Consider the following 21,089-nt stretch of genomic DNA (forward strand, 5'->3'; position numbering starts at 1 on the left):
TGGGTGCCAGACCCGTGGGTGATGGCACCCACGTCCCCATCCCCACTCCTCCTGACCCCTCGCCGATTCTTTTTGCAGGCAGGACAAGCTGAAAATCCACATGCGGAAGCACACGGGGGAGCGGCCGTACCTGTGCATCCACTGCAACGCCAAGTTCGTGCACAACTACGACCTGAAGAACCACATGCGCATCCACACGGGCGTGCGGCCCTACCAGTGCGAGTTCTGCTACAAGAGCTTCACCCGCTCCGACCACCTCCACCGCCACATCAAGCGGCAGAGCTGCCGGATAGCGCGGCCGCGGCGGGGCCGCAAGCCGGCGGCGTGGCGGGCGGCCAGCCTGCTCTTCGCCCCTGGCGGCCCGCCGGTGGAAAAGGCCTTCGTGATGCCCCCAGCGCTGGAGGAGATGAGCGGCCACCTCGGCGGCGCCGCCGCCGTGTGCCTTCCCGGCCCCAGCCCCAAGCACTTTATGAGCGGGGCCAAGACGGCGTTCAGCCTGCAGGAGCTGGAGAGCCAGTTCGAGGACACCCAGATGAAGCTGCTCAGGCGAGCCCAGCTGGACATGGAGAGGAACGCGGGCATTTTCGCCTTCGCCCTGGGCCACAACGAGAACCTCGCGGCCCAGCCTTTCTTCCCGCTCCCCGACCCCTGGAGCACGGGCTTCAGCGGCCTGGCGGGGCTCGGCCACGTGGCTCCCATCTCGGAGGGCAGCAACTAGCCCCGCCGGGGGGCCGCTGCCTCCCTCGCTCACCGCAGACCCACCAAGCGAGCCGACCCCACTCTGGACGCGGCCTGCCTCCACCCATGGCCACCGGCGCTTTAGACTCAGCGATGCACTCGGTGGCCCCGTCCACGAAGGCCATGCCAGGGCTGCTGCTCTCCTCAACGCTCCCGAAAATGTCACTTGCCTTAGCCCGGGGCACGGCCACCCCCCTGGGACCGCTCTGCTGGGGGACCCACGGGGGGCACTGGACGCCCGCAAGCCGTCCAGACTTGGTTTTTGATATGTTACATTCCTTGGCCCTTTTGGCCAAAAGGACTTTTGGGGGTTATTGCTTTTTTGGTTTTGTTTTCAGTTAAATTCCCATGTCTGGAAACAAAATTTTATTCCAAGTGGGGTCCTGGTGGAAGAGCGGGGTGAGCGGGGCAGCTCTGCACTGCCACAGCCTGGAGAGATAAGGGGATCGAATTTACGGGGCTGTGCGGTATGCATTGGGACCCTAAACAATCAAAAAACTGTTTGGAGATCACTCCAGACGAAACCTGTGTGGAAAAGGGGAATTTTATTACTTTGGTTCTTTGGCCATTTCTGAACTTCAGACAGAGAATCAAACCCTGTTTTGAGCATTTTAACTTCAGTTGCTTAAAAAGGTGAAGAAAGTTTTTTGGAAGGATCAGAAATGTTTTGATCCAGAGCTTTTTTTAAACCCTTGCTTTGGGAAAAGAAACCATGAGGGAATATTGAAATGAGAAAGTCGTTTCAAACCAAAGAGTCGGGAGAACTCAGTGAGAATTTGCCACCGCTGACCATGTCTGGATTTCTGTCCTTAATTGGGGGGCCCCCCCCCCCCCCAATTCCTATGAAATTTTTGATGACAAAAATTTCACAAAACACTTGGGTGTCCCTGAAACTGCAATGCTGATAAGAAAAAAAAAAAAAAAAAATCGGTGCGCAAATTTTCCTGCTGCTGGTCTGAAGGGATCTTCAGGGGAAAGGAGGCCACTGAAGATTTCTTGCAGGCAAGGTGGTCTACTTGCAAGCAAGAAGAAATCATGTTTCTTCTCCATTTGTTGCTTCAAAAGACAAGGGGATAGCGTCTGACGGGCTGCTCTGAGCTCAAGGAGGTCAACGGTGGCTGCTGGGTCTGTGGTCCCCCCCTGCCTCCCTGCAGACCCTGCTTCAGCCACCCCCACCTGATATTTCTTCCCTCCCTCCTTCGAGGCCAAAAAGTGGCGGTGGGCTGGAATTGCCCCGTGAGCCTCCTTTGGCCCGGCAGCTCCCAAAAACGTGAGCTGCCTTTGAGAATGACGGCTTTGCTGGTGGTCTGCTGGTGGTCAGACGTGGTGGGACCCCCGTTTCACCATCTGATGAGAGAGGACGGCTTCCTGCGGGTGCCCGGTAGGGTGGTCATACATGAAATCTGCTCGAAAATGTAAATGTTACAAATTACGGCTTTTTCTTTATTTCTTTACCATGACCTTTCAACATATTTACCATTTACCTTTCAACATCAGCAGGATGAAAGGCAACGAGAAGACTGCGGGTCCATTTTCCATAGGTTTTTGGCTTGCCTGCTGATGGTGCTGCTCTGAAGCGGTGACCAGGTGAGGGTCTCCCCGCGGGAGCCTGGCACGTCCCCTCCCGTGCCCCCACAAGGGATGCTCGTGCTGTGACCACATGTGGCTGAACGCTGCCACAAACTGCCCGCTGCTTGTTCCTGGGAAGAAACCTGCAGGGAATGTGTGCGCAACAAATTGGTGGAGAAAAAAATAGAAGAAAAAAGAAAAAGAGAACTTTAAATACTGCATCAAACTCTCTTTTCTTTTTTTTAAGTCCTTATCAACTTCTTACACAAGCGACGTTTTGCAGATGACTGGTTACTTCAGGTGTTTTTAGTCCACGATTTGGAGTCATTGTAAAGTATCCAAAGAAGCTAAGTACTGTATAACCTACAAGAACTTGAAGCAAGGTGTTTTTTTCGTCTCAATTTCTTTTTTTTTTTTTTTTTTTCTATTTGTCTATGGGGGAAAACATTTGCAATTTTCTATTTATAACTATTTTTATGTGATTGCTTTACGTACAAAACAATGGGGAAAACAAAACAAAACGAAAGAAAAACAAAACAAAAAAAAAAAGGAGGGAGAAACACACACACAAACAAATTTGCCTTAGTTACTCACGGGACAATCACCCTTAACTTTCATTGAAGCTAGAAAGTGAATGAAAAGAGAAGAAAGACGTATTTACGTATTTATTAAACTGTATTAATTGATGCTCTTAAATTATTAGCGGGACTTGGTTCTCTTGCCTGTGTCCAAGCTGAGAAAGCTGAGCTGCCCCCCGGGACGGCCCCGGCTCCACGTGTACTCGCTGGATGTACAAATTCGGCACTTTCCAGAGGCACCTTTTGGAAATCCAGACTAGTTACGAGGCCGCCAGGCTGCACGGGCTGTGGCTGCGCGGCCGTGCCCCAATTAAGGTTGATTCTCCCGCGTTGTGCTGGTGTGGGTGGTACGGAGCCGGGTGCTGGCAGCGAGCGCGTTTCGGGGCGGGGAGGGAGGACTCGAGCAAACCCAATTTCGGTGGTGTGCGGTGGCTCCAGGCCACAGGTATCCTCGTGGGAGCCCGTCCTGGCGTGGAGGAAGCCTCACGGGCGTGCTGAGCACCCAGCCTTGAGCTGGGAGGACATGGGGATATCCAGCTCGCCCTGTGGTGGCTTCTTGGTCATCTTCTCCCCCCGGGCCCCGTGGTCCGGCTGTGGCAGGTACCACCAGCTGACGCTGTTGAGAGGCCTGTAATTCACGTTGCAGCCAGGGAGATGCACAATTCCCTCGTTATTTTAATGCTACTTTTTGAAAGAGGTGCAAAAGCCTGGAGAACGGGTCCCAGGTATGAGTGGCGGGACCCATCCCACGTCGTTCAGCTGTTACCAAATTAACAGCCCTCCCCGTGCACTCTGAGATGCTGACACCTCGGCTTCGGGTCTCAGAAGCTGCGGAGTGCTTTCCACCCATCGCCCCTGCTCTGGAGGGAGGCAGGCGCTGCTGGAGGGTGAACCACCCACCCATGTGGGACCTCCCATGGTGGGATGAATCTCCTTTGGCGGCACCTACCTATCCACTGCCTACCCACGTGGATTGGAAAATTTGCTTGGAGTAACTGCTCTCCATTCCCGTAGCTACAGTGAGATAAGGTGAAGCTCTTCTCCCCCCAGTATATAGATATTCCTGATGTTTGGGTTGTGAGAGGGCTCTGAGAGGGCTCTGCTCCCCAAAATCCGGCCCTGCAGCCTTCAGTGGGGCAGCTCCGCAAGGCGCTGAGCATCTATCGGTGCGCTGGTGCCCTCACCACGGGGAGCAATGTTCCCAGCACCGCAGCTCCCTCCATTCTTCTCAGCCATCATCGGGTGCTGGGGAAGGGTCTGGACCCATGGGTACAGTCCAAAACCGGTGTGAGAAGATGGAAACGCCGTCCCACCTTCCAGGGTGGGCAGGCAGCTGTGGGCATCTCACCCCTGCTCCTGTGTGTTCCCCACCAGCAGTGTGTTTCTGAGCAAAAGGAAAAAAAAAAAAAAAAAAAAAAAAAAAAAAAAGAAAAAAAAAAAGAAAACCAATCAAATTACATTTTAGCTATTTCAATATGTTTTTAATTTTTTTACAACTCTTGTGGCTTTTAACCCAATTTTATATAATGTCAAAAGAAAAAAAAAAAAAAATTTGCGGGGAGGGTGAAAATCTGAAAATCACTCGGAGGAGCTGTGTGCTAATCAGGCACAAGGGAATCACGGAAAGAAAACCGGCTTTGGTAAATGCTTGTTAGCAGCAACATATGGCTACACTCCTGCTCCTGAACAGCTGCTGTTATCTGCTGGAGCGTCCAGACCCCGGTGTGGGGAACGGTGCTGGGGAAAGGCTGCTCACACGGCGCGCTGGTGCTGGGTGCCGCGGCAAAAGCAGCCTCGGGAGGGATGGGCAGCTCCCTGCCCCGGCCTCGAAACCCTGGGGAGGGTGATGCAAAAGCCTCTTCCTCCGGTTGTGCAGGAGAAATTAATAAATAAATAAAATAATATAAATATGTAAAAAAAAAAGGGGGGGGGGGAAAGCATTAGCCTGCACTTTGGGAAGCGAGAGGCTTTTCTGTTCAGCAGCCGCCCAGTTCCCTGCAGAAGCCTTGAAAACCGCTGATGCTGGTGGGGCTGCTGCCCTGCTCCCAGTCCCTGGCTTTTTCACACCGTTTTGGGAGGGATTAGTGCTGTACAGTCACAGGGGCAGGCAATTTCTGGAGATGCTTTGCTTAGTAAAGCTGGAAGGTTTAGTCTGTGTGGTTGCAGAGGAAAGCTTGAAGAAAAAGGAGCGAGTAAACATGATGAGACCTTTTTGTTTTAGGAAAATGCTGCATTTTGCAGCAGGCCACACACATGGGTTGGGTTTTTAGAGGCTGCCATCACCTCTCGGCACTCTGAGAGCCTGCACCTCCTTAGTCCACGTGTGGCTTTCTTCCCAAGTGACAAAACCAAGGGAGAAGAGGAAAGCCCTCCTTGCAGCAGACACACCACCTCCCCGCTGCCTCTGCCCTGCGCTGCTCTCCTGCCCCACCAGACCTCCAGGACGGCTCGAGAAAGTACCTGTGGCTTGGAAATGCCTTTTTTTTTTTTTTTTTTTCCATTGTTTTCCTGTGTTGATCCGATGTTTTACATGACTTGCACTAATGGCTGTAGGGCAGGATGATGCTGTTAGACTTCTTGGTTTCGGTCTCTTGTTTGGTTGCGACTCCCCTTGGCTATCAAAGCGGCAGTCCTATAAACGTACCTGTTGCACATCTTACACCCCTGGAGAAAATAAACTGTTACCCGAAGCGGCGAGTGGCTCGTGTGTCCTTAGATAGGGCTGCTGCGGGGCCGGGAGATGGGGCCGAAGCGGTGGCAGGGCGAGGATGCGCTGCCCCTGCATGGAGCCTGACGGCAGGGAAAACGAGGTGAACAGTCTGGGGGTGCCCTGCTTTTTGGGCCTCCGGCTTTCTGCCTGCTCCCTGGCAGGCTCAAACCTTCACTGCCCTCATGTGGTGGCCCGGGGACAGCTCTGTCACCGGCCCGAGAAGCGATGGAGCTTTGGGGTTGGGGTTGTACAGGGACAGGAACGTTCCCCATCGCCTACCCTCACATCCCACCATGTCCACTGGCCAGGCAGGGGAAACACGCAGCTCAGCTACACCACGGGTTTTCCACACCCCAATTAATCCACAAGCAAATAATTAGGCCAACGAGGCCTGTGCTGGTGGGGACATCCCAGCCACCACCTGTGGTAACCTCACGCGGGTCCTGACTCGGGGAGGGCTGGTCCTGAATTAAGGTGAGGGGTGTTTGCACCCCCATTCCCAGGAAGCTTTATGCTTCATCTTCCCCCGGTGCCGGCAGCATTTATGTCCTTAAATCTCACGGAAAGGTGTAAAACAAGGTTTGGGCCTGGTGCAAAATGGGAGACGTGGAAGAAGGAAACCTGGCTGCAGCTGGAGAGTGAGGGAGAGCAAAGCTGTTGCAGGCTGCCCTCAGCCGGCGTTACGCTGAGTAATCCCGGCGTTTCTGTACCAGTGGCAGCAGAGAAATGGGAATGGCTCAGGAAAAACACATTTTGGCAGACCATGGGAAGAAACAGGGCTCCTTACAAAGCTGCAGCCCGAGGGTGAGCTGGGGCTGGAGCCCCCGGTGCTCACCATGACTTGTATCAAGCCGAAATGGGCCGGCAAGCTCAGGTCAGTAGGGGGAACAAATGTTAATTTTATGCAGTTATATAAAACCAATTTTTGGAGGCTCTGGCTTGCTGGGACCAGGCAGGGCTGAGGATTTAGGGGCAGCCCCTCACTGACAGCTAAAACCCTTGTCTGCTCATGGGCAGCTTCTGTCAAATCTTCACACCGATGTCTGCAAACCTGCCTGCCCTGTACTGGTGGGAAGATTTAGCTGTTCACTCGGTTTCCTGGATCCCCCGTCCAAGGGGAGGGAAAAAAAAGCAAGAAACCAAGAGAGAGACCAAGCAGCGTCCAGCCTGTTAGTCACGCTGGGGAAAGAGCAGCCCACCCCAGTGCAGGAAAAATAAAAAATAGGGTTTGTTTTACGGCTGGCCCCGTGTCCTTGCCTCCAGCATCCCACCTCGGCCCAGTGGCCCACCGCCCAACCTGCCGCCTGCCTGCAGCCCCCCGGCGTGGGGAAGGGACACGGGGAGGGGACGTGGGAGGCAGGGGACGGCCGGGTCACATCGCAGCTTCTTGCTTGTCATCGCCAGCTGCTGCATTAATGCCCCATATGCCAGGCCATATGCGTGCCCCACGCAGGGGACGGGGCTGCAGCGGTGTTACGGGAAGGAGAACGGGCAGCCGGGCGCCTGGGGGGGGTTATCTGTGGCTGTGGGGACAGCAGGTTTCCAAAGTGCCTTTTTCTCCCCTGTGACCAGGGAGGGACCTGGCTGGGTGTCCCCTCTGGTGCGTTATCCCTCTGGATGTCCAAATGCCCCCCGGGGACGTTGCATGGTGCTGAAGGCAGGAGGCTCATTAGGTGCCAGACAAAAGGCTAACGAGGCACAGGGTCATCCCCAAGCACTGAAAAGGGGCTTGGGGCAGTGCTGGGCTGGCCTGGGTCTGGGACCATGCTGTGGCTCCCTGCCCCATGTCCCTGCTCGTTTCCTCTGAGCTCAGTGCTGGGGCTCATCCCGGGAAGGCAGCTAAGCCTCCTGCCTTAGCTCCTCTATTTGTAAAATGGAAATGATGACTTTATCCATCTTTGTGGGCTGCGGTGGGGATTACTGCTTAATCTGAGGCTCTGCCGTGTGCTGACAGGGAGCCCGCTGCGGCCGATTAGCCGTATCGATCGGGATGCTGCCTGGGGAAGGAGGGATCTGGGGGCTAATTTCAGTGTTGGGGCGAGCAGGGGAGTGGGTGTCTGCTCATCCCTGATCCCAACCAGGAGGCAGCTTGCTCAGGCAGAGGTGGGGATTTTCCCTGCGAGGGGAGCCGAGTCCTGCTGTGCCCTCTGCCCTCGTGCGGGTCTGCCACCTCTGAGACATGGGAAATGGCTCCAAGCAGCCAAAAGCATGAAAGGTGCATCCCCGTATAGCTGCCCTGGATCCAGGGGTGTTAATTGCTGAAAAACACTGAAAATCCCAGCGATGCTGCTGTGTGCAGCTGTATGGAGCCATGCTTGCTTGTGCTCTGGGCCTTGGGCAATTTGCAGAAACCGACCCCAGATATTCGTTTTATTTTTACTTGCTTCACTTTTGGAAACGTGGTCAGCAAGGAGATGGTGCTCTGCTCATAATGCATTCACCCAAGACGTGCAAAACCTGTGCTCACTTCTCCGCCCTGCCCAGGTTCCCTGTGTGAGCTGAGCTGAGTTGTGTCCCCCGGTAAAAATGTGGCTCCATGACCCAGCCGTGCTGCAAGGGGCTGGACTGAGGCTGAGCTCCTTGCCCCCATTTTTAGGGCACGGTTCCTTTCATCTTCCTTTAGGCATTACAAATCTGCAGCTGGGGCAGGCTCTTTTTAAGCTTCCCTCCAGAGGGGCAGAGTCCCCGTGGCACTGGCCAGGCATGGGCACTCGTCCTGCCCGCAGGAGACAAAATCCAACCGTGGACACCTTGAGCAGGCTGAGGGCAGCCAGGGGGATCTGCCGTTGTCTCTGCTGGCGCAGGAGAGAAGCCCAAGAGGAGCCGCATGTGTCTTGTCCTCCAGCATCTCCATAACTCACCGTGGTACGTCTGAACCCAGCTTCCGGCAATGTGTTTTTGTTACTGCCCTTAAAATGGGATGCAGAAGGAAAGGTTTATGGGAGATAATTCATTTTATTGGCTCTTCTGCACCAGAAATAATTGCAGCCATATTTATTGCTCAGGAAAGTGGAGATGAGGCAGATAAGGGAATGTCTTTGTTTAGGGCAATGAATAATTTATGTTGTAAATTCACCAGAACCTTGAAATTTGAAGGACTGGTTCCTTCTCCATCCAGGGAGTGAGATTGAGCCTTAACCCTTGTGTGTGACTGATTTATGTCTTCCATCTCGCGACCATCTGCTCAGCTCTTTTCTAGCACAAAGTTTAGAATTTCCCTGCGCAGGGGGCACCCAGCGTGGGCTCCCTATGGCTTGGCAACCAGGCTGGCTGTGCGTGCAGAGGTGAGAGGTACACCCAAGGAATGGCTCACCCTGCCCTATGACAAACGATACAACAAAATATCGACCACAGAGGGAGCTTTGGCAAACAGCTCTGACGGCTAGCCAGGACAGGGGTTACACCTCAAGTCTACCTTCTAGCTGGGCTGGAGGGGGTGCTTGTGGAAAGATACCTAAAAACCTCCCAGGCGTTATTAGAAAGTGGCAGCTTCTTTCCCAAAGCGGCTGTTGCCCAGGCTGCAGGCTCCTGACAAATATTAAGGCACATATTAAAGGCAAATATCGTATTCCCAGGAAATCCCTCCTCCCTGCAGCATCTCTTTTACAGAGAATCGTGGAGTCCTCACGGACTCGTTTGGGTTGGAAAAGGCCTGGAAGAGGGCAGGTGACGCTGCTGAGACCTGGTCTGCCCGCACCACCGTGGGGATGGGACCTGCCTGCTGCCCAGGCTGGCGGGGCTGAGGACTCGTGGGCATTTCCCTCAAACAGGGGGCAAATGTTGGCTCCTCGGTCTCGCCTGCTCATGCTCTGGAGGGCTCTTCAGCTCGTGTTTGTGCCTGTCCCTTGGACGATCTCTTCCTTTGCTACGAGCGAGAGCAGGGGGAAGATAGTGAAAGTCAGAAACCGTGACTTCAAAGCAGAGCCGGGAGGGGAGGGAGCCCCTGCCAGCGTCTGAGAGGGAAAGCAGGGATGTTTCCCATTAGCGGGAAGGTGAAACACATGGCTAGCCAGAACAGCACTGTCTGCTCACAGCCCTCGCACAGACAAAGGGAGGACAGTTGTGGGGACACTGGCATCCTCAGTGGAAACTGTTATGTCTCGGGAGGAACAAAAATACCCATTTATTTTGATCAGATGAGAAATGGGCCTATAAATCTTCCAGCCTTGGAGAGGCCCTGGCAGATCAATGCTAGCGGGAGCCTTTGCATGTGACAGCGGCGTTACTACCTCTGCTCTGCCGGGGAGAGGAATCTGGGAGCAAGTGCAAGTTAAATAGGGGACAGCAGAAAAAAAAAAAAAAAAAAAAAAAAAAAAAAAAAAAATCTGTGGCCTAATTAATCTTTCCTCCATAGAAAAGAATGTTGCCCTAGAAAATCCCAGTTGTGCTTTGGTCGCCCAGTATTCCCAGTCTGAAGGGAGATCACCAGCCCTCCGCTGGACCCCAACCATTTAGCACATGCAGAAGTCCCTTCAGAACATGAAACCAGGTGGGCAGGCACCACTGGAGGATATGTTTTTCAGGATAGCTCAGTGAAAAGAGCAGCCCAGGGCTCCTGGTGCAGAGAGAGCAGGCTGCAGGATAAAACTCAGGTTTGACAAATAGCAAATGTGGACCATGGTGGAGGAAAATGCTGCTGCTGCGGTGGTCTGGGTGGCTTGGTCAGACTCCAGGCAGATGATCTCCTACACCATGGAGAGGATCTGGATGCAGGAGCAGGACAGGTAAAGGTCCCTCTGGCACATCCAGGTGGGTTCAGGTGTGAGCAAGTCCCGTGCTGCCGACCATGGGTGTGACTGGAGGTGGCTCTCAGTGGAAACAGAACCCTGGCTCCTTCAGCAGCGGCTGAAATGGTTGGTCTGGGCTTGGATTTAGGATGGGGACACCTGAAATTTGGCTGCCTGATCTGGCAGGGATTTGTCAAGTTCTGCCCTAAGGGTGGTCCCTGTAACGCCAGCTCAGTAACGCTCAGGTCCCTCTGTCCACTGGTGCGTGTTGTCCTTAACCTGGTCAAGTCTGAACGAGGTCCTGGTGCCCCCAAAGATCCCTGCTTCCAAAATGCATCTGCACATCCAAGATGCAGCTGAGGAGAAATAAAAATAATGAGGGAAGAATCTCACTTTTCTTACTTAGGTGAAATCTCGAAGGCCTGGCTTTCCTTCCTTGGAGGAGCAAGGAAGGCACAAGCCTGTTTTCCCCCACGTGCCCTTGCCATGTTCTTCCTTCCATTTGCACATCAGCGTTCATCCAGCAGCTGAATTTTCAGCTGTCACAGAGGCAGAGAGGAGGAAAAAAGTCTGATAACTTAAGGCCACCCGGGGATGATTCATAACCAGAGAGCCAGGGATGGAGGCTGCTGCTAAGTAATTTTTGCTGGCAGAAGTGGCCAAACAGTAGGCAGCATTTTGCCTGGCCGGGTGTTGAGAGTTGTCAGACAGCCCGTGAGAAGGTCCCCAGCTTGTGCTGGAAACTTCTGGGGCAGAAGAGGTAATTCACCAGCTGCTGAAATGTGCAAGCCCTTGGCTTCCTGGGCACAGGGATGGGAAGACGTGCTATGAAAGCAATTGGGGATACACCAGCACCAGGCTGCACAGTGTTTTTTTTTGTTTTTGTTTTTGTTTTAAGACTGAAAGCTAAAAATAGAGATGAATTTTGATCAAGAGAAGAAATATTTAAAATTCAATTGTTAAAATAATTGCAATTTAAGGTAATGCTCCAATGAACGTTAATGAAAGATAAACCTATTCTGAACGATACAAAGGAAAAAGGGAGCAATTACTTAGCTAAGCTATAATTTCATTTATTGTTATTAGGTGGATTTATATTATTGCTCACTCAAGATTAGAGATTTGAAGTACATGGCTGAAATCCTCTTTCTAATCCAGAAACGCTAAATCCTTGGGCATTTCTCCATTATCGTATTGTGATTTGCATCTATGCTCGTATGCAGGACAGAATCTGGCCACCCTTTTTTTCCTTTCCTCTCCGCTACACGTAGCCCCACGTTTTCTTAACAGCAAACCCTGCAGGCAGACCGACAGCACCAACCCCTCCTGGGTTCCCCAGGGCTCGTGGAAGCAGTTAGCAGTTACAAACTTCAGATAATTTAATTGGAATAAAAGACACGAAGAACACGAAACTAGCTGGAAACATGCTTTTATTTATTTATTTAACGCCCGCGGAGTGTGTTTATTTATTTATTTAACATGCACCTCTCAGAAACTACGCAGACTCGACAAGCCTCCTTGTCTGGATTGCTGCTGCCAGAACGGGAATGCATCTGACCCCTGTGTCCTACCGCTCGATCCCTTTGCCTCTGCCTGCCCAGGAGCTGCTGCTGGTGGTGGAAGGGGCAAAGGGAGCAGGGAAGAGGCAGGGCTGGTGCCCCAAGAAATGCAGGCTCAGCCTGGAGTGGCTCTGCTGGTGTAAGCAGAGCCTTGCTGACTTACAGGAGGAAAGGAGTCGGCCCCCGATGTTTTGGAAGAGGGCTGCTCCTGCCACTTCTCACCCTAGCACACATCCGTCGGGGGTACTGCTACGTGATGGACTCCATGACCTGTCTCTCCTTGCCATCATTAGGTAAATGCACCAATGATTTCTGCGTGCCCATGAGCAAGTCCCAGAGGCGACGGAGCAGTTGGTCATTTCGGTACAGTTTGCACGGTCAGGGGAAAATCATTGAGACAGCGGATTTTGTCCACCGATGTTCAACCTGCAGACAGATCTGGGGTGACTGCCACATCCTAGCAAATGAATATGGGATAGGGATGGGGAGCAAGGGGTTCAGGAAGCCTTACCCTCAGTTATTGGCTGTAGGGGATGGAGTTAAGCAGCTCTCGACCCGCGGCACTTACTAACCTGCACATTGGCCTTGCTGCAAAAGGCATTTGCAATTTGCCATATAAAATAAAAACAGCATGAAGGCAAAGTTTCCTCTGCAGAAAACCCTCCCGTGGGAGACGTATCTCCAGCCCTTCGGGTTTTTGGCTGTCAGGTCAGGGTGCAGAGCGAGTGTCTGGGTGCTGCGCGCTGCCGTGCCCGCCCCGGTTGGTGTCTCTGGCGGGTACCTGCCGCCTGCCAGCTGATTTTTAACTCATTTAACTGATTTTTAAATTTGGCATTTCTATGCCTGCGAGGTGCTCGTGCTGCATGTGGGGAAATAAGAGGCCCGCTAAGAACAGACAAGCGATTAGGCATTAGGTGAGGTGTAATCCCCCCTAATCATGTCTCTAAACCCGGTGGTTGGAGGTGGGATTAGCGCTATTAACATGCGGACACGAAGGCATATAATTTATTTAACAATTACTGGCTCTTCGTGAAGAGGGGAATGCTCAGGCTATGGCTGCACATCATCACCTCCTTCTTGCACGGGATGAAGCTGCTGCCAGTGACAAAGCCAGCAGATAAGGTCTGCTGTCTGCTGGTGAAAATGGCAGAAAAACAGGGGAAACTCTGAATATAAGCAGAAGTAAATCTGAAATTCCCGCACAGGACCCTTTTGCAGTCCTGTGGGGACATACCTGACATCTAGATATTAAACTGCATAAATATAAATATAAATATAAATAAAAAGAGCGTAGGGTGAAAAAAGGTGCCCTGCATTTCTTAGTCTTCCCTTGTAGGCTATGTAATACAAAAGTACAGCAGTTTAAAAAGCTGTAACTTACACGATGAAGAGCAGGAGGCCAAGGCAACAACCGGCAATGAGCGATGCAGGGAACGGAATTACAGAGCTCCTGGACCAAACCTGGGCATACAGTTTCCCCAGCTCTGTCGGTCGCTCTGTTGTGCCAGGTAGACATCCTGGTAGTCAACAGCTTGGTTGCTTTGCCTTCAGAGAACCGAGCTTTGATTGTGCTGAGCATGTTCAGAGCAGCAAGGTTTGTGTCTTGCTTGTTAGGTTTTGTTGTCTGCTGTGCAGTTTTTCCCCAGTTTGTTGAAAATAAGTAAGTCTGTTGCTCCAGCCCATTCACATTAACCTGCTGGAGGACGGCTGCTGTAAGATGGATGTCACGTCTGCCTGGAAGCAGACACGGGATGCCAAAGCTTGGGGCATGGCTTAGTCTCATCCCAGGACCCTGTGGATGCAGACGGGAAATCCAAGGGAAAATCTGATGCACGTAGCAACCTCCATGCTCTTCTTGCTCTGGCCCCGCTCCAGCTGCACTCTCCCAGACAAGTTTTGGGCACGGTTTGGGATCTGGGTCAAGCCAGGGACCATTCGCAGGAACATTTTTCACGTGCCCGCCCTGTTTTGAAAGCCGGGAGCCCGGTGCTCTGGGCGTTGCTCCTTCCACGCCTCTTGGCATCTCCGGCTGCGGCCAGCCGGGGCAGTACCTGCAGCACGTGCTGCCCACAGATCTGTCCACAACGCCACCCGCGAGAGACAACGCCTCTGCTACGGGCACGCTGTGGCTGCTGGATGCCTTTCCCGATGGCTGTAGGGAAGGTTTCGAGTGACTGACCTGGATTTTGACACGTAACTTGTAATAGTTGGTGAAGCGCCTCCAACCAGCTGGCCGTGGGGACAAGCAGCTGGTGCTGGAGGCAGCCCCAAGGCACCCCTCAAAAGATGCCACAGATCTAGCCTCACCGCGTCTCCAGGTGAGGCTGTTATGGGGCCATATCACAGATTTAAGTCATACCACACGCTGTTAAGCCATTGTGCTCAAGAAAGGGCAAAAAAAGGTGGGAGAGGAGAGGGAATGGCTGGATTCCCTCCTGGCGACAGTCTTATCTGTCTGGAATTGTAAATGCTGCTGGGATGAGCCTCCTTCTTCCTTCACTTCTTCCCCTTTTGCTGGGAGAAGCAACCAAAGAAGAGAAACCAACGATCTGTTTCAAAACAGATGTTTTTCCAAGCCGCTGCCCTTCATTTCCAAACTCCCTCCAAGTGCAAAATGTCATGGTTTTTTTCTGGCTTTACCTAGCAGCAGGAGACCATTACTGCCGACATTACCTGTTAAATAAGTGAGAACTACCCGTAACCGCGGTGTGCATGTGCCGGGGGAATTTATGTAAGCGTGAGCTGGTGGCAGGGACGGACTTCGAAAAGACCTAGGACATTTTACAGAGGCAGAGCTGATGGAGCGAATCATGTCCCCATCTGGAAACGTTACACCTGCCAGTGACACAAATAACCTCCGAGGCGATGGTTGAAAGAGGATGCACGGGGAAAATACTCTCCCCCATCATTTTGTTAACTTTGTGTGCCTGGCAGCACATCACTGTCAGAGGCAGGCTGACAATCAGCTGTCTCGCGATGACACGCCGCTGGTGAGCTGCTACCAACGCTTTTCCTTTTCCTCCGGATCGGCTAAGGAGAAATAACAGGAAAATCAGCTGCAGGACGAGAAGCCAGCAGCCAGGGAGGGATAATCAGGAAGGAGCCTGAGCCCCCAGGCTGCCATTTCTTGGAGCATCACCAGGAGAGGGCAACTTGTACCTGGAGCTGCCAGAGTCCATCAGCAGCATCATTAGGACTTGTGCCGGACACTTGTCGGGGGCAGAATGACACCCCGACCCAAGGCATGTCTCCGCTGTGTTTCTTAAGGGTGGACAGGGTTCAGGCTGACATTCCCCGACTCCCTCCCTCCCCAGACAGCGCAGTCACCTGTAATGCCAAGCTGGGTGCGTTGCAAAATCCACCCAGCCCTGAGCTCCGTGCTGCTCTGCTGACGGCACTCCCAGCACCTGGGCTGTGAGTTCAGACAGGCAATTTTCCCTCCTGATTAAATAATTATAGACACATCCTGGAGAGGACCTTCCAGATGATTCTCCAGTCTCCTTTAGCTCTATCAGGGCTTTTTTTTTTTTTTTTTTTTTTTTTTTTTTTTTTTTTCCTCAGTTGTGGCCCAGAGGCAAGCTGGGCAGTTAACGCTAATTACTGCACCCAATTCCAAGTCCCCCAGGGCTTTGCATCACAATAAGGCCACCCGTCAGGACCACAGGGGGCTCACACGGCCAGCATTGTCAGCCTCTGTCCTGCAAAGGCACAAACATCTGCCACCTGTGCTAGCTGAGGAGAAACCTGTGTTACACTCAAGACTGCTAAGGTCCAAACTGCACACAGCGAGCAGCTGGGTCCAAAAGCAATCGCCAAAACTTGCCTTAAATCCTTACCCTCAGATTTAGCTTTTACATTTGCGCAACCTACTGGCATTAATTAAGTAAAGGAAGACACGAGGTCCTCGGAACATCTCTAATAACAAAAAAAAAATTTTTTAAAAAAAAAAAAAAAAAAAAAAAAAAAAAAAAATTTCTTTTTATTTTTTTTTTTTTTTTTTCTGCTTTAATCTTCAAGCCCGTGGATGGGGAACAAGGCATTGCTTCTGGGGGATGTTACTGCTTGCCATCAGCCATTGCAGATAGCAAACTGCTGCACATTACTCTTTGTATAGACTCGGAAAGTGACGTACCTTGGAAAGAACACACCACATTGTTACTGGACATTACTCTCTTTCATTTTTTTTCTTGCTCTTTGCAGACCACTGCTTGTATTTCAGTTGGTTCTTCTTTTTATTTGCACGCGGTGGGCATCTCCCATGTTTTCTAAGGCTTTCATCTCTTGTAGATTCTCCTTGCCTTGTTCCCTGCTGTGACGCATGTCAACAGCCTGGTCAAGTTCTGAATCTGACTTTTGTAGCCTGTGTGCTCTGTTTTTCTTATCTCTGGTGCTTAAAATTATATGATCTGTAGTATGTTTGCCTGCAGTTGTGTCAAACCTGCATGAAGAAGCTAACTTGGGCAGATTTGGTTTGGTGACATACACTGGGAGACACTCTATTTCCATTTTCACTGCCAATGCTACTCTACAGCATTTAAGATCTCTTTATTGTCTGACCTTTCTTCACCTGTAAACAGTAAGGTCTGAACAGTCAGAAGCTGTCCTTGCCTGTGGCTGGAAGCAGCGAGGCTTTTCCTACTGCCACGTTTCATAAATATTGACAATTTACTTTTACAGAGCGATCTGCTCCGAGCAGTAAATGCAGCCACTCCGATCGGTGGTTTGAAGACAGCTGTCTCGAGGAATCAAGGGTGCACATCTCAGCTTCGAGACCTGGGACTGCATTTCGGAAAGCAGTGACTTTAAAAAGGATTTATGGCTCACTGTTGAAAATATTGGGAGCACATATTTCCGTTTTTCTGTAGTAGACTAGAGAGAAAAAGAGGCCTTTGAATGTATAAACAGGAGACGAATAAAGGCAGACTTTTATAACACAACACGTATTAAAGGACTCTTCACAGCTTAAGTGTCCATACTTTAAGAAGGACATTGCAGAAGTAAAGAGGATTTGGGATAAGTGTTAAAATTTGGAAACCTTACTTGTGATGATAGACCAAAGAAACTCAGCCTCGTTCATTTATTTAAGAAAAACAATGAGGTGCAACTCACTCCCACCCACCAAATATTTGTATGCCATGACGTTGTCTGTGTACATCAGTCCAGAAAAACAAAACCACAAAAAAAAAAAAGGTATAATGAGATCTAATGTCATAAAGTTGAAACCGAGCAGATTCCCTGCAGATAAAAGAGAGATTCCCACTTTGCCCACCGCTTGCCAGGCGGGTGGATCACTCCCACTTCAGGCTGGTGGTTGGAGCTGAGCTGCCTTTTCTGTGGCTGGTATGCAGGAACTCAGAGCTGCAAAGGTTGTGAGCTCAAGGAAGCATTCTGTGGGGGAAACATTTTGGCCTTTGAAACGAGTGACATAGACTAGATGGTTGTAATGGTCCATCTTAGTTAAAAGTTTGAAGATTCTGGTAAATTATTTGTTTTGAACCTCCTGATGCCTTAAATCATGCACTCAGGGCATGGCACCAGGACAATGTGTTCCCACAGCTTGGTGAGAAGCTGGGAGGACAAAGATGCTGCCGCTGACTCTTGCAGCAGAAGAGGCAGGGACAGCTCCTTGAGTCCTCTTCAGAGAGCTGTGCCGCTGCAAGTACGATGCCTGCCAGTGTCACGGCAGGGCTGTCCAGAGCAGAGCTCCTTCTTCTGCCACCCCAGCTGACAAAATCAGCCTGCCCCAATTAATGCGGAGAGGCAGGGACAGAGGCTCTGACATGAGCCTCCCCGTGGAAGAAATAGTATCAGCTGGCTTCAGGCGTTGTTAGAAGGACAGAGATTTTTGCAGCAGTTACTCATCGTGATAAACGCCAAGATCTGAAATAAACAACATGACAGTTTTGTAATTATGAAGTCCCAGTTATATTTTTAACGCCTAGTCTTTTATTAAGGCAACATTTTTATTTTGTGGTGCCTTCACCTGTGTAACAGTAATATATGTTTTATATCTCTAAATAAAACTGAGCAAGGGAGATTTTTTCAGGTTCTCCGAGCACTTGCTTTATCTGTGCTGTTCATCAAAATAATAGTAACTATTTAAATGATATTGTTGTAAATCACCAGCTTTTGAAAGCACAAAGAGAATATTCCAAATCTGCAGCTAAAGCCTTGCAAGACCAGTAACAGCATAAGGAAAACTTTTACCTCAAAGGATCCTAAAGACTTCATAAACTAATAGGGAAAATATATACAGAGATCACTTCCAACTCGGCTACCAGCCTCGCACAGATGGTGTAGAAAACTGGGGTAAATCTCATTGAGACTAATCTATACAAACATATGCTTAATTAGCATAGTGCATCTTACACAGTGTAAAACAGAAACAGACTGTATTGCAATAACTGATCACAGCATAAATTGGTTTATTTTGATCCTTCCTAGGGAGGCACAAACTACTTTTTTTATTGTGCAAATTTCACTGTAATAATGAATTAATTTCAGCTTGCTGGAAAAAGAAAACAGAAAAAAAGGATGATAAAAATTAATCATATCGAGGATTTCATTTTATTTTATTCCTATGACTGATCCCACTGCTTTCAACTGGTCTATTCACTGCCTAGATTTAAACGTGTACACAAATCCTTGCTGGACCAGGGCCTGCCATTAACTCAGAAACAAAGCTATTGTCCCCCAGGCCTACTCCCAAATTACTCTTGTTTATTTAAGTCAATAAAGATAAACTGGTGTAAATCTCGCTGTAAACAAGGCTATTTCACTTCAGTGATGGCTTACTTGGGGTTAGCATAAATGTGTTTCTAATCAACTTCAGCTAATCCAAACTAAGGGATGTAGGCAGATGAATGGTGGAGTATCTGGAATAATAAGAAAGGACAGAGGAGTAACCCAAGAAAATACCAGAAATGTTGGCAACCCAACACATTTCCACCATGTAAAAATTGGGAAAATGGGAGAGAAAAGCCCATTTCGATGACTGTTGACAACTGAGAGCAGCCTTGCCTCAGCTAGCAGTGATACTCGCAGAATCACAGAATGGTTGAGGTTGGAAGGGACCTCTGGAGATCGTCGTGTCCCAAAGGATGTCTAAAGAGCTCCTCAGGGATGCTCCAGTTTGCACCAGAAGGCAGGAGGAACCTCGCCAGCCTCGGCCTTATCTTAGGAGGAAGCAGCTATGTGCTGCTGGACCCGAGGGAGTTCCTGCAAAACCATCTCGGAGGCTTCGCAACCTGCCGTACTGCAACCTCAGCTGTCATCCAAGCATAATTAAAGCGTGTTTTGAGTTCAAGCAGCGTAAGAAGTTACCGTTCCCTGGCACTGGCGGACCACACCTACGGTTAGTTGTAAAACCGAACCTTTGAAGCCAGGAGACAGGAATGATATTCAGGTATGTGTAATATCCATGATTGCATCTGAGCTACTGAGCTCCCCATATGGATCTGGGCCTTTGCGATTTTCCTGCAACGGGACCTTACTGCCCCCACTGTATCACAGCTCCTGACCCATTTCAGCACAGAGTAAGGGAACTTAGCCCAGGCTCACGCCAGTAACTCAAAAGAATTAAAAATCCATGTGTTTGACTATGCCAAAGTTGTCTCTGCTCACCCGCTGTGCTTGTGGTTACTCAGGGCAACTGAGTTTATGTGGCACTAGGCACTAGGATATATGGATAAGTAAAGATAGTTAAATCATTTACTCAAGAGAATTACACCATGTAAATAAAGAGTGTGAATAAACATAAATCTTCTCGTTGTGCTGTGAATTTCTTACAGGAGATGTCACGTTTAAGGATTACTGTCTAAGTTTCATCTGACAGATGAGCTTTATAACAAGAACACCAACCAGTTGGTACTCTGCTGGGTCAGAAATATATGTCTCTGCTTTTAGCATATTATTTTATATCAATTATTTCTCAAGTCCACTTTGACAAGGGCATAGGACACGCACAGCATGCCTTCATCGAGGGCCATCAAGATCTTTGCACAGTGGATCTGCCCCTTTTTGTTTGTTTTGCTTTGTTTTGCTATCTAGCAGCGCAGTCTGAAATTACGATTTACGTAATTTTGGAAACATACTTCTGCATTTGAGAAGAGGGAGTGAACAGATTAGAGTTTCAACATTTCAGAGACATTTCATTACTGAAAAGATAAAAAGAAGAAAAATGAAATGCTTTTTTAATGCATTTTGCTGTTGTTCCCAGCCTTCAGTCTCAGCATTTTTGAAAGAAGGAGTACTGTCCCTTTGCACATATTTACTCTCCTAAATGCCAGTGTGACTGAGAAGAAGTTTTTGTTCAGTTTTTGACATTCTTATGCCTCTCGCAATAGCTTTCTTTTCATTTATGACATTAAGAATCTTGTTTCATCTCTTTAAAGCAAGGACCGTTTGGGCAGAACAATGATAGCAGTTAGTCATCTTTAAAATCAACTGATACGTTCCTCATTATTGGAAGGGAAAAGCAAAATGCAGTTTCCTCCTTAACCTTTCTCATGCTGTCACAAGAAGTGCTTGCAAACTTCATGTGATTTAAGGGCAATTGGTTTAGACCCATGTGAACTCTCTGAAGCTGAGGGAGACGCAATCTCAATCCTAGCGGAGTTATTTCTTTCCATTATCTCCATGGGGGAAGTTTTTGCAAGTCTCGTAATGCTAGTCCCCGTGGCAGGCAGTCCTACAATGGTATGGAAAGGCTGCTTTCATGTCACTTGGCCAAGAAGTAATGCAGCATGAAAGGGAATCGGTCCCTTTCACAGTTTCCAGATCCAGCTTCTCTGCATGCCGTTCTCTCTTTCATAATCTTATGCAGACTTGTGGAAGAAAAGAGCTACCTTCACAAAAGTTTAGAGTGAAAATAATTTGAGCAATGGCATTTACAGTAAGCAGGCAACCAGCAGTGCAGCCACTGATGTAAGAGACAAAGCACTTATTGAAGTATATGCTAGAGCTTCACTTGAATGAGTTTAAGAAATCTGGGAGCACTTAGCAGTGTTTCTCCATGGAATTATGGTCATTTTCTGGTCATTTTCATCATATATTATTCCCTGGCTGATATTTTTTTTTTTTATCCAAAGTCAACTTAAAGCTAGTTTTCCTCCCTCCCTCCCTCCCTCCCTCCCTCTCTCTCTCTTTTCTTTCTTTCTTTCTTTCTTTCTTTCTTTCTTTCTTTCTTTCTTTCTTTCTTTCTTTCTTT

The 21,089-nt window shown here is 49.7% G+C and overlaps 1 protein-coding gene across 7 annotated transcripts in view; it reads left to right on the plus strand.

Moving 5' to 3' along the window:
• ZBTB7C (zinc finger and BTB domain containing 7C) overlaps positions 1-2,818 on the plus strand; it is a 92,854-nt gene extending 90,036 nt beyond the window's left edge. For all 7 annotated transcript variants that reach the window (XM_035310426.1, XM_035310428.1, XM_035310429.1 and 4 more), the window contains one exon: positions 79-2,818. In XM_035310426.1, the coding sequence (XP_035166317.1) occupies positions 79-718 (640 nt within the window). In that variant the 3' untranslated portion in view covers positions 719-2,818. The remainder of the gene's footprint in view (positions 1-78) is intronic.
• The last annotated feature ends 18,271 nt before the right edge of the window (positions 2,819-21,089 follow it).

Source organism: Oxyura jamaicensis, chromosome Z (assembly GCF_011077185.1).
Source record: "Oxyura jamaicensis isolate SHBP4307 breed ruddy duck chromosome Z, BPBGC_Ojam_1.0, whole genome shotgun sequence".
NCBI classification, from domain to species: Eukaryota; Metazoa; Chordata; class Aves; order Anseriformes; family Anatidae; genus Oxyura; species Oxyura jamaicensis.